Source organism: Vicugna pacos, chromosome 32, assembly GCF_048564905.1.
Source record: "Vicugna pacos chromosome 32, VicPac4, whole genome shotgun sequence".
Classification (NCBI taxonomy): domain Eukaryota; kingdom Metazoa; phylum Chordata; class Mammalia; order Artiodactyla; family Camelidae; genus Vicugna; species Vicugna pacos.
This window is the reverse complement of record NC_133018.1, coordinates 10,194,225-10,210,667: the sequence shown is the minus strand read 5'-3', so window position 1 is coordinate 10,210,667 and position 16,443 is coordinate 10,194,225. Positions and strand designations below refer to the sequence as shown.

The 16,443-nt window shown below is 45.2% G+C and overlaps 1 protein-coding gene across 7 annotated transcripts in view; it reads right to left on the bottom strand.

Annotated features, from left to right (window-relative positions):
* Positions 1 to 16,443, bottom strand: part of ACACB (acetyl-CoA carboxylase beta) — a 104,014-nt gene that overhangs the window by 54,846 nt on the left and 32,725 nt on the right. For 5 of the 7 annotated variants that reach the window (XM_072953647.1, XM_072953643.1, XM_072953642.1 and 2 more), the window contains 9 exons: positions 11,460 to 11,592; positions 8,826 to 8,964; positions 8,274 to 8,383; positions 7,980 to 8,061; positions 6,710 to 6,808; positions 5,184 to 5,293; positions 4,967 to 5,077; positions 2,054 to 2,263; positions 1,560 to 1,730 (listed from right to left, as the gene is read on the bottom strand). In XM_072953647.1, coding sequence (XP_072809748.1) covers positions 1,560 to 1,730; positions 2,054 to 2,263; positions 4,967 to 5,077; positions 5,184 to 5,293; positions 6,710 to 6,808; positions 7,980 to 8,061; positions 8,274 to 8,383; positions 8,826 to 8,964; positions 11,460 to 11,585 — 1,158 coding nt within the window. In that variant the 5' untranslated portion in view covers positions 11,586 to 11,592. Of the gene's footprint in view, positions 1 to 1,559; positions 1,731 to 2,053; positions 2,264 to 4,966; positions 5,078 to 5,183; positions 5,294 to 6,709; positions 6,809 to 7,979; positions 8,062 to 8,273; positions 8,384 to 8,825; positions 8,965 to 11,459; positions 11,593 to 12,793; positions 13,004 to 16,443 lie in introns of those variants that run through there. The other 2 variants (XM_072953646.1, XM_072953645.1) reach the window with 2 other exon arrangements.

The window sequence follows — 16,443 nt, the reverse complement described above, 5'->3', positions numbered from 1 at the left end:
TGGTCCTGGATTGGATCCTGGACTCAAACAAACAAACAAACAAACAAAACAAAGAGCAGCGACAAATTATTGGGACGACTGGGAAAATTTTCATGTGGACCCTGAGTAACACTGGATAAGACAGGCAGGAGACTCAAAGTTCTCTGTCCCGGGTGTACTGATTCTGCTGCAGTCCTGTTCCCAACAGGTTCTTATACGAAGAATTAAGAGGCAAAGTGGCATGAAGTTCAAGTTAAAACATCTCTCAAGAGGTTGAGCCAAAAAAAAAAAAAAATTATACAAACACACAGATGGAGAGAGAGAAGGTATGGGTGTTAATTGTATGATTCTTGCTACTTTTCTGAAATTTTTCAAAGTGAAAGAAATAAGGAAACAAACTAAAAAAGAGAATAAAAGTTCTTGCAGAATTTTTAAGGAACTGAAATTAAATTTTACTAATTGATTTTAATTAAATTAAAATTTTTGTTAATTATTTTCAATTCAATCAAAATTTAATTAAAATCAAAATTTTAGAAATTTTTAAGAAAGAAAGGAAGGAAGGAGATACTAATTTTAAAAATTTAAGACTTCCCATTAATGCAAGAATTCCTAACTCTGGGTGACATGTTCTTATGGGGGTTATATTGCCCCCAAGAGGGCAAATATTTACTCTTGAGGGTGAAAAAATCTTATTCTTTCTATGCATAGGCAGACCTTGGAGATACTGGAGGTTTGGTTCCAACCCCACCATAAAGCGAATATCACAGTAAAGCAAGTCACACAAATTTTTCAGCTTCCCACTGCATATAAAAGTTACACGTATACTATACTGTCATCTATTAAGTGTGCAATAGCATTATGTCTAAAAAAACAATGCACATACATTTATTAAAAAATACTCTATGGCTAAAAAAATGCTCTCATCACCTGAGCCTTCACAGAGTCTTAATCTTTTAGCTGGTGGAAGGTTTGAAATATTGCAAGAATTAGCAAAATGTGATACAGACACGAAATGAGCAAATGCTTTTGGAAAAATGGCGCCAACAGATTTGTTTGACACAGGGTTGCCACAAACCTTCCATTTGTAAAAAAAAAAATACAATAAAGCCAACTGGAATAAAACAAGGTCTGCCCGTATAAAGCACAGATATATCTATAGGACCCAAATAGATATACAGTTTATCTGTGATATTAACATTTCATGGGGGAGAAATTAGGGGGAAAATGTTTAAAGGGCTCCATGGTGGGGGGTCATAATGGAAAAAAAATGAGTATTTTTGCTTGGGTATTGAATGGGTATTGGGGGATCCACAAATGCCCTGAAATTGTATAAAATGTATTTTTCCAAGAAGACCCAAGGCTTTTTGCCAGTTTCTCCGAGGGCTATATGGCCAGACAGAAATGACAGACAACTTCATAGAAGGTTCTCAGCCTGCGTGGCTCTCCGTGCCATCCACACATCATGACAGTCACTCGCTGGGACACCAGCCGGGAGATGGGTGGGGAGGTCTAGTCTAAGCAGCACAGGGGACCCCACTCTGGGCGGAAGGAGCCCCAGGGTTCGGAGCCCGTTTCCTTGCCTGGAGCTGGGCGGCCGGCAGGTTGACATCGGCGATCATCTCCGTGCAGGGATGTTCCACCTGCAGGCGGGGATTCAGCTCCAAGAAGTGGAAGCTGCCATCCTGGCTGTAGAGGTATTCAACCGTCCCTGCGCTCACGTAGCCCACAGTCTTGGCCAGGAGCACGGCGCACTGCAAAGAGACAGAAGCCGCGGCTTCCAGTGCTTTTCTTGGGGATCACTTACTAGTTCCCTCACCAAATGCAGCCTGAGGACCTGCTCCGTGTAAATTACTTTGGGACCTCAGCAATCTCACTCCAATACACCTGAGAGAGGCTGAAATCATCTCCGTGATGAGTGTCCCACCCCCCACCACCCCAAGGCGCCCTGGTCCCTTCTCAGACACCTACCCCACTTTGGCAACTGGGACTGTTGAGAGTTCTTGTTGGATCTGAGCTGAGGCAGCTCCCTCTGGGGTCGCCCCCCCCCCCAATCTCCTGAGCTCGCAGAGCCCACCTGCTCCATGAACTCGAACACGGCCGGCATGGCGATGGTAGCCGGCGCCTCCTCAATGATCTTCTGATGCCTCCGCTGGATGGAACAGTCACGTCCAAACAGGGACACGGCGTTCCCGTACTGGTCGGCGAGGATCTGGACCTCCAGGTGACGGGCGTGCTGGGCCAGCTTCATGAGAAAGACCGGGGAGCCTGGGATCTCGCTCTGCACCTGGGGGGACAGCAGGGCGGCTGGCTCAGGGCTGGAGCAGGAAGTTCTCAAAAGAGAGGTCGGAACAATGGCAGTGATGTTCGTGGTTTTGCTGATCCTTCAGTTTCACCTCTCCCAGAGAATTACATCCTCACTGTTTTTAAGTCAAATATTATGAAAATACATGATATAGTTAGGTAAAATTTTCCCGCAACCCCGTCTTCTAAAGATAACGTGCTGTTAAGAGTTGGGTACACTTTGATTTTCTCCGACGTGTACAGAGGGAATTTTTCTTTAAACAAAAAAAGGACCAAAACACACTACCCTGGAGCCTTCTCTCTCCCATTTAATTCACTCTCCCAGCCAGCTTTCTTCGGTGGAACCTACAGACTGACTGACTCCATACTCTTAACGGCTAAAAGGCATTGCATCATAGGCACACTGCCCAGAGATCCTTAAAAAGAAAGTAAAAATAAGTGTTCACATGGAATGATTTCTAAGACAAAAATTTTTTTAAAGCAAGTTTGGCGGGGGTGGGTATAGCTCAGTGGTAGAGTGCGTGCTTAGCATGCCGGAGGTCCTGGGTTATATATCAGTACCTCCATTAAAAATAAACAAATGATAAATAAACCTGATTACTGCCTCCCAAAATATAACATAAAAGCAAGTTTGTAATAATATACGGTATGATGCCACTTACGTGAAAAACAATAGAACAGAATTGAGTGAAATGTCTGTGTAAAAGTATGTATTACAGTAAAAATAGTGGAAAGAAACCCAATTGCTAACAGAGGTTACATCTGAGAAGGAAGGTGGGGTTGAGCGGTGACGTTGTGAAAAGGGGCCTTTCCTTTTTCACTCCTAACATATCACTGAATTGTCTGAATGTTGACATTGAGAACGTTTTCATATTGCATTCATGTAATTAAGAAAAGCAAGCCAGGAGGAGGCTGTGCGTGGGGGGCAGGGCAGGTATATGGAACTCTGTCCTTTCCACTCAATTTTGCTGTGAATTAAAAACTGTTCTAAAAAGTAAAGACCGTTTTTTAAAAAGAAGGAGGAAGCTTCTACCTGTACAAACTCTAAATACAAGGCAGGGTCCAGGACTGGATCCTGAAACAGAAAAGAGGACAGTAGTGGGGAGAACTTGGGAGATCTGAATCAGGTCTGGAGTTCCTCACTTAGTTGTGTCAATCGTGGCGCAAGTTAACAAGAGGGGAAACAGGCAAAACATAAATGGGAAGTCTGTACTGCTGTTGCAACTTTACTGAAAATATAAATTTCCACCCCCAAAATACCCCCAAACTGGCATGCCCCAATGGGGACATGTGCAGTGAAACCACTGCTTTATGTAACATTCACATGTCGCCCACGCCATACAATTGGCAAACCTTTTCAGTAAGTAATTTACTGGTAAGTATTTGTAAGTGCATTAAGTGCATGCTATTTAACCAAGTCCTTCTTCTCCCCCTAGTTTTTACCAAAGAAAATAATTTCGGAAGAAGAAAAAAAAGGCTAAATATTATTTATAGTATTAAATGCCATATTATACTGCAGTGGCATTACTCATAATAATGAAAATAGAAGCAAGCTTAACATTTAACATAAAAGGAAAGTTTTGATAAATAGGACTATAGCCACATCAAGAATACTGTACCACCATCATCAAAATAACTATAAGGACTGGAACATGGTAAAAAAAAATGTTCATTATCTACAATTTAGAATTTTTTTAACATAGAACAAAATATCGTGTAGGTTGAATACAACTCTTTAAAATACCCATATGAGCACAGTCTAGAGGAAAACCTAGAAATATTAAAATAGTTGGGTTAAGAAAAGGAAAATTGTTCAGTATGAATCTTTATAAACATTGCCAACAAGGGGCATAATGTTTTAAAAGTGGAAAACCGGCTACAAATAAGTAAATATAAGATTACTTCCCACAATTAAAAAAACCTATCATCTAGAAATATTAAAAATACCAAAACTGCTAAAATGTACAAAATATCCCATCTCCGGATAGATAAATAAAGTCACAAAAAGATATTCTGAACCTACAGCTCTGAAATCATTTATAGACACACTGATTCATAGAATCAAACATCCAAGGAAATCACATACAGATTAACACAAACCATGGACTTCTGAGAGTGAAAACGTACACATTTGCTTTGCAACACAACACAGGAACCTTCTAGCTCCCACAAATGTCCTCTTGATTGTGACACAATAATGTTAGTGGAGAGAATATGGTGGCCAACAACTGAACAAACACCACTCCCAGAGACACACGGAGAAATACACAGAGATAAACAACAAGGTCCTATTGTACAGCACAGAGAGCTATAGTCAATGTCTTGTAATAATCTATAATGGAAAAGAGTATATAATATATAGATGTGTAACTGAATCACTATGCTGTACACCAGACACTAACACAACATTGTAAATCAACTGTAATTCCCTAAAAGCAAATAAACAAACGGTAGGAAAAAAACGTATAAAAATGAAAAAAAGAAATTTTTTTTTTGCTTTTTCTTTTTTGTGGGGGGAAGTAATTAGGTTTACTCATTTTTTAAATACTGGGGATTGAACCCAGGACCTCATGCATGCTAAGCATGCACTCTACCACTGAGCTATAGCCTCCCCACCAAAAGTTTATTTTTTAATTTCAAAAAAAAAAAACAACAAAAAACCCAACACACAGCCCGAACAGCTCACTTGTCTGAAAAGGATGGGGAAGTCCTCTGCACTCTCCGCCTTTCGGATTCCTTTCCCTCCACCTCCTTCAGAAGCTTTGATCATCAAGGGAAAACCAATTTTTTCTGCTGCCTGGGGGCAAAGGACAGACAGACATCTTCAGAGGTTGGACAGTTTCCGCCACTACCAGGACGGTGAGAAGGTTCTGGCACCTGGGCCCCCTAGGATCTGCATTTACCTCCAAGCCCTCGTCTACGTCTCTCACGCAACCCTGGTCGTAAATGTCCTCGGGGACGCTAATTCTTTGCCCTTGCAGCAGGGCGTCCTCCGCCCACTCCACCGTCAGACCTGGAGGGTCACAGAGGAAACTAGTAGTTTCATAATTTTCTAGTGAAAATGTATTTGTAACCCCTTAGAAGCAATATGGCAATGTACGTTAAAAGTGGAAAGTATTTTTACCTCTTGAACTTAAGAAATAAAAATATTTATAAACAAACAAAAAATTGCATTTTCCTAAGAGCAGCACAGACACAACCCAGAAACCACATTATTATGTAACATATAATAATGCATGATCAAGTGTTGGGTTTAAACCACGGTATTAAAATAAAACTATAAATATATTTATTTACATGAAAAAAAAATGGTGTGGCCTTATCAGAAAGGTTTCTCACCGAAGTCACTCTAGACCCGGACTCTGGACCAAGAGAATACAGATATGGTCCTTGAACTTCCCACGGTGGATTTTAATTTCCTTAAGGATGACTCAATCCTGAATGGGAAATTAAGCTTAAGAGAATTCAGACCGAGTCTACCAAGAACAGCCAGGTTAACCGGAATCCACCCAAAATCCTGACTCTACCCTATGGAGTCATTTGCACGTGAATCATTACTTTCCAAAACCCGGTGAAGATTTTTTTAAAGATAACAAAAACAAACTTTTCACTCAAAATTTAAAATTCAGTCTTTGGAGGAAAAAAAAAATCAAATTGAATAGGAAACTCGAGACGTTTTCCTGTTTATTTATTTATTTATTTATTTATTAAAAAAAAATTTTTTTTTAATATTTTTTTGAGGGGGGGAGGTAATTAGGTTTATTTATTTTATCTTTTAGAGGAGGTACTGGGGATTGAACCCAGGGCCTTGTGCATGCTAAGCATGTGCTCTACCACTTGAGCTATCCCCTCCCCCTCCTGTTTATTTTTTTAAATTTATTCTAGCAATTCCACTTTTAGGAATTTGGCCTAAGGAAATGATTAAAATGTACATAGAGATTCAGCCACAAGATTATCAAGGCTTTTAATATTTTCAAAATTAGAAAAAAATCAATTGGACACAACCTCAATATACAATCATAGGGGGCTGTTAAGTAAATTATAGTACATCTGTATAATACCCTATGCAGGCATTTTAAATGTCGTTAAGTGTATTTATTCACATAGAAACATTAGTGAGGAAAAAAAATAAGTCACTATTAAACATAAGATCTCTGGGTTTTTAAAGGATATGCCTAGAAAAAAAAGACTGGAACAATAGAACAAATGATCAAAACCGGGTCACTGGGATATAAATGATTTCTATTTCTTTTTTTGTACTTCTCATATTTTCTAAATTGTCTGCAGTGAAACTGTACCATTTTCCTGATGATTTAAATTGTTTAAATGAGAGACCTTAAAAAGCATCCGCCTGTCACCCTCTCTGCTCACATATAGTAATAAGTCAGGGCCCAGGAGCCCCCTCAAAGGAAAGTTCAGGGCCCCTTACCACTTCCGCTCCAGGGGAGCGTTGGGATCTTCAGCGTCTGGGCCACGATGGTGGAGGCGATCTTGTCTCCCATGGCCCACATGGCCTCACTGGGAGGGCCTGAGGGATCGGGGACAAGGGGGAAGACAGAATCAAGTCAGCACAAGATTGTGGACGCTGGGTGCCAACCAAGTACACAAAGAAAAGTACCTGGGTCCCAGCTTTCAAGGAGTTTAACATCAAGTCAGGGAAGAAAAAAAAAAAAATCTGTTACTCTGCTACTTCATCGGTCAACTTTCAACACATGTGGATTGTAAACCTGGTATGAGTTACGACCTCAGCTATGTTGCATACGCAGAATTCACTAGCAAAAAGCTAGACCAAGGGGGCAAGCCAAGACCTCAAAATGCTAGACCATGGGTTAACAAACTTTTTCTGTAATGAGCCAGAGATAATACATAAGTGAATGGGCAGGACTGTGTTTCAATAAAACTTTATTTAAAAGCAGGCAGCAGACCAGATTTGGCCTATGGGCTGTAGTTGGCTGGCTCTGGAGCTGGACCATCAACCTCTAGAGTTAAAAATGAGAGACAACGAGAGTCTCATGTGGCAGCCAATGAGAGGCCGTGGACCAAGAACACATCAGCAAGCTCAGGTCACCAGGCAGACCCTCAGGTGAGTATCAGGTATTGATTCTGCACCGAGCTGCTTTATACACAAGCCAGCGCTGTGGGCCCAGAGGCAAGGAGCAGCAACAGGGACTTTGGGGGGGATGGTAAATGATCACATGCACGGATGACAGACGGCATAACTGAGCAAAGCATACAGATACAAATACGAATCCTAAATAAACAGATGCCATAGACAATAGGTATCATTTCACCTAATAACTAGTTGAGATGGGAGATTCTGGTCTCAAGGAGGGAGGACATTCCAAAGGCCTGAGAACAGCCCAAGCAATGGTGTGGCCTTATCAGAAAGGTTTCCAAACCGACTTAGAAATCTGAACATGACTGATATCTTAGTACCCAATGGAACACCTGCAGAGGCTTCTGCTGGCCCCAGCATCATTCTGCTGTGGTTACCATGGTAACAGCTCCTACTTCCCTATCCTGGCCAACTTACGCCTGTGCCCTCCCACCCCTGGACTCGCTTGCTCCTGACCATAAAGGCATGATGTGGGAATATCAAACTGGCCCCCTCTTTACAGGGCCATAGCAGCATGAATCTGACCCACAGAGCATCCCATCAACACCCCAACTCCCACATATCTGACAGAGACACACTCTACCTAAGAAAGCAATCTCGTGCTTGTGCAGGAGCTCCGGAAGTTTGGGGTTTTCAGAAGCGTGGCCCCAGCCAGCCCACACCGCCTGCAGATACAGAGAAGCATGAACGAAGGTCTTCCTTCAAGAACCCACCTCCCATCACTGCCCAAAAGCTCTTCGCTGGGTCATATCAGTGTGGACTTCAGAGTCTCATAGGACCTGGCTCCTCCGTCCCTTCCAAACTGCAGAATCGGGTTGCTCCAGAGCTCAGAGCATCATCTCCCCCAAGGGCAGACTGAGGCACCCCATCCGACTACCTGCACGGGGATTCTCTTGGCAATGTCCACAATCAGCTCCACGTTGGCGTAATTGTTGTTGTTGGGCCCTCCTGGGACGGGGACGTACTGATCTGCCATCTTGATATACTCTGGAATGAATCAGGAGAGAAAAGGGAGGAATGATTGAGAGACCAAAATCAAGGTCAGGACATCTGCAGGACACAACCACAGGGCCACTGAAAGGATAACCATGAAGACTCTAGGGCAACCATGGACAAACATATATGGTAGTTTGAAGAAAACAAAGACACCAAGAAAGACACGAACCTGCTGTAACATGGACGTTTCTCAAAGGTGAGATGTTCATTTTGCATGTTAACTATTAGCATTTTTATAAGGCACATGGGTCGCTCTTGTTATCAGCAGATATTTTAATTCAATAAAGAAGAAAGGGGAAATAAATACGGGCTCAGGAGAGGTACTCCGGACTCTGTCTGGGGTCCAGGCTGAACCTGGGCCAAGTGGGATGGAGGAGGGGAGGGCAGGTATGAACAGAGGAGGCAGAAGGGGAGGGGGTCAGGGCCCAAGTACCTGCGTTGGCCTTGAGGTCCTCGGGGGTCACCATGACTACAAACCGGATGGCCCGCTCGTTTCGGAACATCTCGTAGGCCCACCTGCGGATGGAGCGCATGCACTTCACAGCGGCGATGCCATTGTTGGCGATGAGCACCTGGACAGGGGAACATGAGGAAGGGGCCAGAGCTGCACATCTACCTGTACTGGAGGCTGCGTGCTACTCCCGGGTTCATCTCACCTCTACGAGCCTCCGACGGTACCTCTTTGAATTTCTACGGCACTCAGCCCAGCACGAAGCAGGTACTCAAAGTCTGGTGCTGCGTAAACGGATGATGCAATGGATGGATGGATGGATGATCAAATGGATGATGGGATGGATGAATGGAAGGATGGATGGTCTAATGGAAGATCATATGGATGGATGGATGGATGGAAGCTCAAATGAATGATGGATGGATGGATGGATGCTCGAATGGATGACGGATGGATGGATGGATGATTTCTGAGTGCCTGTTTGGCACCTTCATGATCACATAACATTTTCTGAGTGTATATATATCAAGTTACAGTACAATGTATTTCACCAACATTATTTCATTTCATCCTCACAAACAGCTCTTTGAAAGGGATTGTATTATTATCCCTATTTGGGGTTTAAGATGTTAAAACTCAGAGGAGTTAAGATACTTGCCCAAGGTCACAAAGCTATTAAGTGGCAGAGCTGGGACTCATTAGCCCTCCACATGTGCTCTGAACTGACCCATGTGGCTGCCTCTGCATCCAGAATGTTAAAGGTCCTAGTTTGGGGAAGGAGAAAAGGCAGTAATGCTGGTTGTCCCCAGCAACAGAAGGGGTCCTGGTTTCAATTCTCATTGTGTCCTGAACTTGCTGTGTAGCGTTAAGCAGATTCCTTCCCTCTCTGAGCTTCATCTTCACATGAGGGGCTCAGACCGGCTAACCTCCCAGCTTGGTCTCTAAGAAATAAAACTAAGTTCTAGCTTTCTTGCTGAAAAAAAAAATTAGGTATATGGCTTCAAAGCTCCAACTTCTAGAGCAAGTCCATAATTTTAAGGCCCTTCTATCACTGACTGATCTCCATGGCAGCCCTAAAGGACAAGTCTTATTAAAGATTTGGGATGTGCTCGCTTCTACTTTACAGAAGGGGACTCTGAGCCCAGTGTCACATCCCAAGAGCGGTCACAGCAGATTTAGCATTATTTCTCCCCTTCCAAAAATGTCCCCCTAGGGAGTGATGACAGACGGCCGGGCTCCAGCCTTGTCAGCCTTATTACCAGAGCAAGGCTGGGTCAAGAGGGAAGGGATACAGTGACCTCAGGATGGCCCAGTTTCCCTGGGCCCCATTTGTTCCAGCACATTCTGCCAGCCCCACAGAGGAGACAGCTGCTGCAGGCCAGCTTGCTGCTCTAGTCCCCACAGCTGCGGCTTCCCCACGAGCGGTCCAGGAGAGGGGACAGGCCACCCTGCAGCAGCTTCGGGCTCAGGCCTTCTGGGACCACGCCAGCCTCTCAGCTCCTGAGGACTGAACATGACCACCAGCAGGGCTGATGCAACCCGGTCCCCTGGAGGGTGTGACAAACATACAGCTCCTGGATCCTCACCTGGGAGATTCTAACTCCGAGAGTCTGGGGTGGGTTGAGGGTGGATGATGTGTATTTTCAGCCAGCGAGACCAGTTGCAACTGGGTTTGGGAGCCTGTATGAGATGCTGTACTTATGATGCTGCAGTGTGGGCGTGGCCTCGGGGTTCAAATCCCAGCTCTGCCACTGACCCGCCGTGAGACCCAGGCAAGCCACTTCCCTCATCTGGGCCTCGGTTTCCTCCTCTGTAAAATGATACCCACTGACAGGGCTGTGGGGATGGTTAAATGAGATGCGCTGACGTAAAGCAGTCAACAGGATGCCTCGCCCAGAGTAGACCCTCAATTAGCTGCAGCCCCTGCTGTTATTATTATTATTATTATTATTATTATTATTATTACTGCTGCTGCTGCTGCTGCTGCTGCTGCTGCTACTACCCTCAAGTAAAATGGGAAAGAAAAAGGTCTTTCGGTCTAACTGACCTGCGTTCAAATCCCAACTCCAGCACTTAACTACCTACGTCACTTTGTATCACTTTGGGTCACTTTGGATCACTCTGGACAGCCAAGGTCAGATCTCTGAGCCTTAGCTTCACCATGAACACGACAGGAATGACCGAACAGCACGTGGTCAGGGCCTTCACCAGGTGGAACGGGAAACAATGTGAAAAGTCTTTATAAATGGCCTACATCGGCTGTTTCCTTTGGTCACTGTTATTCCGGTACCCGAGTCTGCCCTCCTGTAAGGGGCTGTATGCCTCGGAAGGGCAGGGCTGGGTTTTCAGCTCCCCTCCCAGGAACCTAGAAAGTCGCCCCCTGCATGAAGCTCCCCCCACCCCAGGGTTTTGGGAGGGGGCTCCCGACCTTGCTCAGCAGCCCGTCTCCTCCTCTGTAGCACGGGGGTCATGCACCTGCCGCTTTAGGCTGTCGTGAGGGTGAAAGCTGATGAAATCCGGCCCCCCCCAAGAGGCGAAGGGGAGGGCCTTTCTCTGAAGCCTGAAGCTGGTTCACGCACCCCACCCCACCCTGGGTGCTCGGACCCCCGTCCGTACCTTCTCGATGACCCGATCCCCTCCAAAGCGCGTGACGAACTCGGCTGGGGAAGCCACAGTGAAGTCTCTGTGCAGGTCCAGCCTCTTCTGTTCCCGGCCTCTTCTTACCAGGTGGAGCCCTGACATGCTGGACCTGCGAGGAAACAGGTCAGACCCCGTGAGCGAGCAAGTCCGGGACGCTCCAGAAGGGGGTCGGGTGCCTGGCACCTGTGAAATCCACATGGACGGAGAAGCCAAAGCCCATCAGACCCCTGCTGCCTTGCAGGCCCTCTCCAGGGACCCTGAAGCAATCTGCAAGGAGACTCCAGAGGCCAGACCACAAATAAAGCAGCAGCGACCCCCTGACCTGCCCCAAGCTGTAAATTTTGATATTTAATCTTAAATTCATTCTTTATATAAATTCATTCATTTAGGAATTCAGACAATACAAAAATCCTTATAACAGGAGTGCAAGTTTATGATCAGGGAGGAAACCCACACATTCTAATACTTAACATTTGTTGAACCATATTGTATCTTTCACTCACTTTTCCATACGTGTACCAATTTCCTTCTAAAAACTGAAAGCAAACAAAAAAAGGGTGTAACAGCAAAACAGAAGTTCCTTGCCCCATCCTCCCTCCGGAAGCCCACCCCAGAGGAAATCATGTTTGACTTTCTGCGTGAACACATCTCCACAGTTCTGCATCATATGTGTATATTATCTTGCGAGTCATCTATTTAAGACGCCATCCATCTATGAGCTTCTTATCTTGACAGATGTGGAATTAGTACTCTTACGTGGCCATCCCTTCTGCTTCCCTTTCCCCGATCTCTCAATACAGGTATACTGCAATTTGAAATTCAGTATTCGGTGTTTTAGGAGTCATTGTTCAAAAGCAAGGGTTGTGGTTTACCAGATGTTCCATTCTTTTTGCCTTCTTCCACCCCCCCCGGAGTTAATTTTTTTTTTTTCACTGACTTGGGTTTCCTCACATCTGTTGCTCATTCATCCCACTCCTCAGCCTCCTAGCACACGTAAAATAACTGACCGGTTCCATTATTATCTCCATCGGCAACATCCCTCTTGTCTCCTCTCATTCGGACACCATTCTCTAAAACCCCTACACAACCACCAACTGGGACTTCCCTTTGCTGACACCCTTAGGACTCCCCTTCCCTTTTCTCAAAGCTTAATCCCAAATTTAGGAGATCACAGGGCTCCCTCTCTCTTGGTGGACTCCCTTGTTTTGCTGGGATGTATCCTCCAGTCATTTCATCCAGTTAAAAAGATGGTACAAAGACATGGCACACGACAATGATGCCCTCAACATGTCTGGCTTGGGTTCCCTTACCACCATCACCCTGGAGGTTCCCTTTGATTCTCTTGGGTCTGTTTGCTGCCTCCCATGAGCTGGTCTTCTTTGGCTTACTCTCTTGTTTCAGGGGAAGACATCCTTCAGTGGCTTTCTTAAAAAAAAAAAGGCGTTCAGGGGAGTAAATGTTTTGTGGCTTTGCAGGTTCTAAAAACTGTCTTCCTTCTGCCCTCACATTGGACCCGGCCATCTGGCTGTGCATGGAATTCTAGGAGGGAAAACCTTAAAGAGTTCCGGAAGCCTTGTGTCATTGTGTTGTGGCTTCCAAGAATGCTAGAACCAGAGCCATGCTGATCCTTGATCCTTTGTAGGTGATCTGTTTTGTCATATCCAGAAACTTAGAGGATCTTGTCTTTCCTTCTACAGTTTTAAGGGATGTTCTGAGGTATGTGTCTACTTCCATCAGTAAGACTGGGAATTTGTCAGACTCCTTCAGTTTGGAAACTCAGATCTTGGAATTTATCTTCAAATATTTCCTTGGTGATTTCTCTGACTCTTCTTTTCTTTCCCCCTCCATTCTCTCCAGAAGTCTATTATCTGGATATTGAAATTCCTGGGCTGGTCCACTAGTTTATGTATTTTTCCCCTCTCCTATTTTCTGTCTCCTTACTTCTATCTTCTGGGCGATTTCCTCAGCCTTATCTCCACTTCAGTGGAGTTTTTCCACTTCGAATACCATGTTTTTAATGTCCAAGAGCTTGGTTTTGGTCTGCAGATGTTCCCTTCTCTGTGCATTCTGTTCCTACATGTACAGCGTTGTCCTTCCCCTGATGAGGGGATTTATGATAGCTTTTCCAAATTCTCTTCTCCTGACACGGGTTCTGTTTCTCCCACGCTTTCTGTGTCCCCTCTTTGTCTGGGGCCTGCCTTTCATCCTAGAAGTTGCACCCAAATGTTTGGTAAGCCTCGGTTGCTTCTTCGTGACCAACAGTGGGAACTGGAGGGCTAATGAGCAGTACTGAGCATGTGGTGAGGCCACTGGACCCTGAGCAGTGTGACCTGGGAGGGCTGTGTGTTGGGGAACCCCAAGTATCTTTAGAGTTGTCCTCCCTGGCTGGTCCAACTCCCCCAGTGAGAAGTCTTTGGGTCTTCTGCCTGGAGGATGAAGGATGGCCAGGAGCCTGGGGGCAGGGGAAGAGGACGGGGAACTACTGAGACAGGTCTGGGGGCAGGGCAGCTTTCAGGATTCAGCACTTAGACACCACCCATCTTCTTCTTTGGGATACAGGCCCCACACCTTCCGCTGTGCCCATCAGTCCCCAGTCCAAAGACCCTCTGTTTTTCCCAACCTGGAGAACGAACACTCTGCCTTCTACTGGGGTGGAAGTGGGCATCCCCCAGCCACGTGGAGCAGATGAGGGGATCAGGACTGTTTCACCCAGTCCTTCTCACATTGGTACCCCAGCCGCAGAGGCATCCAATGCTGCCAATCTCTGCTTTTTAGGGGATACAGATCCAGGAGGTTCTCAGCTTCCCTTGCTGCTTCCTTACAACTTGACCCTCTTGGTTCTGCTAAGCCAGTGGCTTCCTGTTCATCTGCTTTCTGGCTTCCAAAAGGTCATTGCTAATCACCACTCTGCCAGGCCTGATGGGGTTTCTGGCTCTTTAAGAAAAATCTCTTTGCTGTCATTTGGCGGGGTTTGGACAGGAACAGAGTCAGATATGCACATTCAGTCCACTCTCTTAACCTGGCAATGGGCTATTCAAGCTGGGAGATAGCTGCCTGCGAGGCATTAAGTTGGAGGGTCACCACTCAGAGGGGTGTCACCAGGCATCTTGGGAGGCCAGGGATGAGTGGGTTCAGGGGGCCAAAAGTTTTGGTGAAAAACTGAACACTGCCAGCACGCCACTGTGAACCAGGAACTGCAAAGCTGGAAGCCAGTAAGCCATTGAAGAGACAAATTCCATTTTACAGATGGGCAAACTGAGGCCCAGCCAGACAAAGGGAATCACCCAGCAAGTCGGCAGGACTGCGGCAATTTCTATCACACTGGACTTTCTCTTTCACCCATTAAGTCAGCAGGACTGGGGCTTTCTGTCACATTAGATGTTGGGTGTCGGTATTTTCTGCTATATGAAGTTTGCATCCGGTATAGTTCCCCACAGGAAAAAGCTTCTAGAAATCTGCCATCTGTTCCCCTTGCCCTAGTAGTCACTGCCTATCAGAAATGAAAAATCAAGACTCCTAGGCCAGGGAACAATACCAGAAATGAATGACAGAAAGCCATCGTGATGATACGCCGTAACAGGGTATGTATTTTCAATTCAGACTTTCTCCATTCAGCTGGGCTTACACACGCTGCCCCAAAGGGTGAACAAATGAACAAAGGATTTCTGGCCCTTGAGATGGCCTCCTTGCCTCCCATAAATTGCAAGTAGCTTTTCTTTTAAGACCTCCGAGGACTGAACTGCAGAAACACAACAGGACTTAGGAAAGTACTCACATCTTACTAACGTGAACAGTGCTTTTATCGTTAATTACATTCTGTTAACCAGCAAGCAGTTCAGTTTAAGAATTTTATGTATTTAGAAAACAGGCAGCTTCGGCTTGAGGGCCATAATTTGCAGACCCCTGATCCAGGGAAATAGATACCAAGATGTTAATACCAGTTTTTCTCAAAGTGGTTGGATTATGGGTGGTTTTTGTTTTCTTCTATTCTGCTATATTTGTTAAACTTTCTGCTATGATATATGATCTTCAGTAAGAAGAAAAAGCTATTAATTTTGTAATAGGGATGCCGAAAGCCATGGCCATTTTGGTGTCTACTGGGTAAGGCGCTCAGTACCCTCAACTAAATAAAATAAAGACAATAACATGTACCTTATTGGATTGTGAGGATTAAATACGTGTATATACAGAAAGTAAAGATGACATTTGGCACACGGTAAACTCTATATTACTTCAGTGCAGTGATGCCCAGAGGATCAGGGGCTGCTGATCTAACCAAGAAAGGCCACTCCTCTGCCCAGGGTCTCCTTCCCAACCACCCACTCTTCCACTCTGTCCATGGCCTTCTCCAACCGGCTGGCTTGATCTTTTGGTTTCAAAAGTCGCAGACGTTCCATTTTTAGATACACAACATTAAAAGTCTTGGCCATTTGACCTAAAGCGCAACAAAGAAAAACTCAACCATCAGAAAACACTGTTCTGTGGCCTGGGAAAAATATTCATGGTCGCCGTCTTGATTTCAAAACTGGTGTCACAGCCCCGCCACCTGCCGGGTTGCAAACCTGTCACAGCAAAGTAGGTGGGTGAACACATAATGCTGCTGGTGTGACTACTTCAGGGTCAGTCTCCAGGCTAATGGTTATTTTTATCCATTTCTGGCAAAGTTGGAGGCCAATCAACATTGGCTCTGGAGGGCTGACCTTTGGCTGGTATTCGTTTCAAGGACAGTGTGGAGACTGACCTATTCCATGGTGACTTTGGAAACGGCTTTCAGGTGCAGTCAACTATGCAACAGGGCTGTCAGCCAAACGCCAAATACTGCCAGCTGCCCAGGCACAAGACCAGGCAGAATTGCACTGGGAAGGAAGGAATAAACATCCTCAACTGTCACCATAGACTGGGCACAGGTGGATCTTTGCTGAATCCCCAAAGCCTTATGCGGGTGAGGTCCTCATCTGAG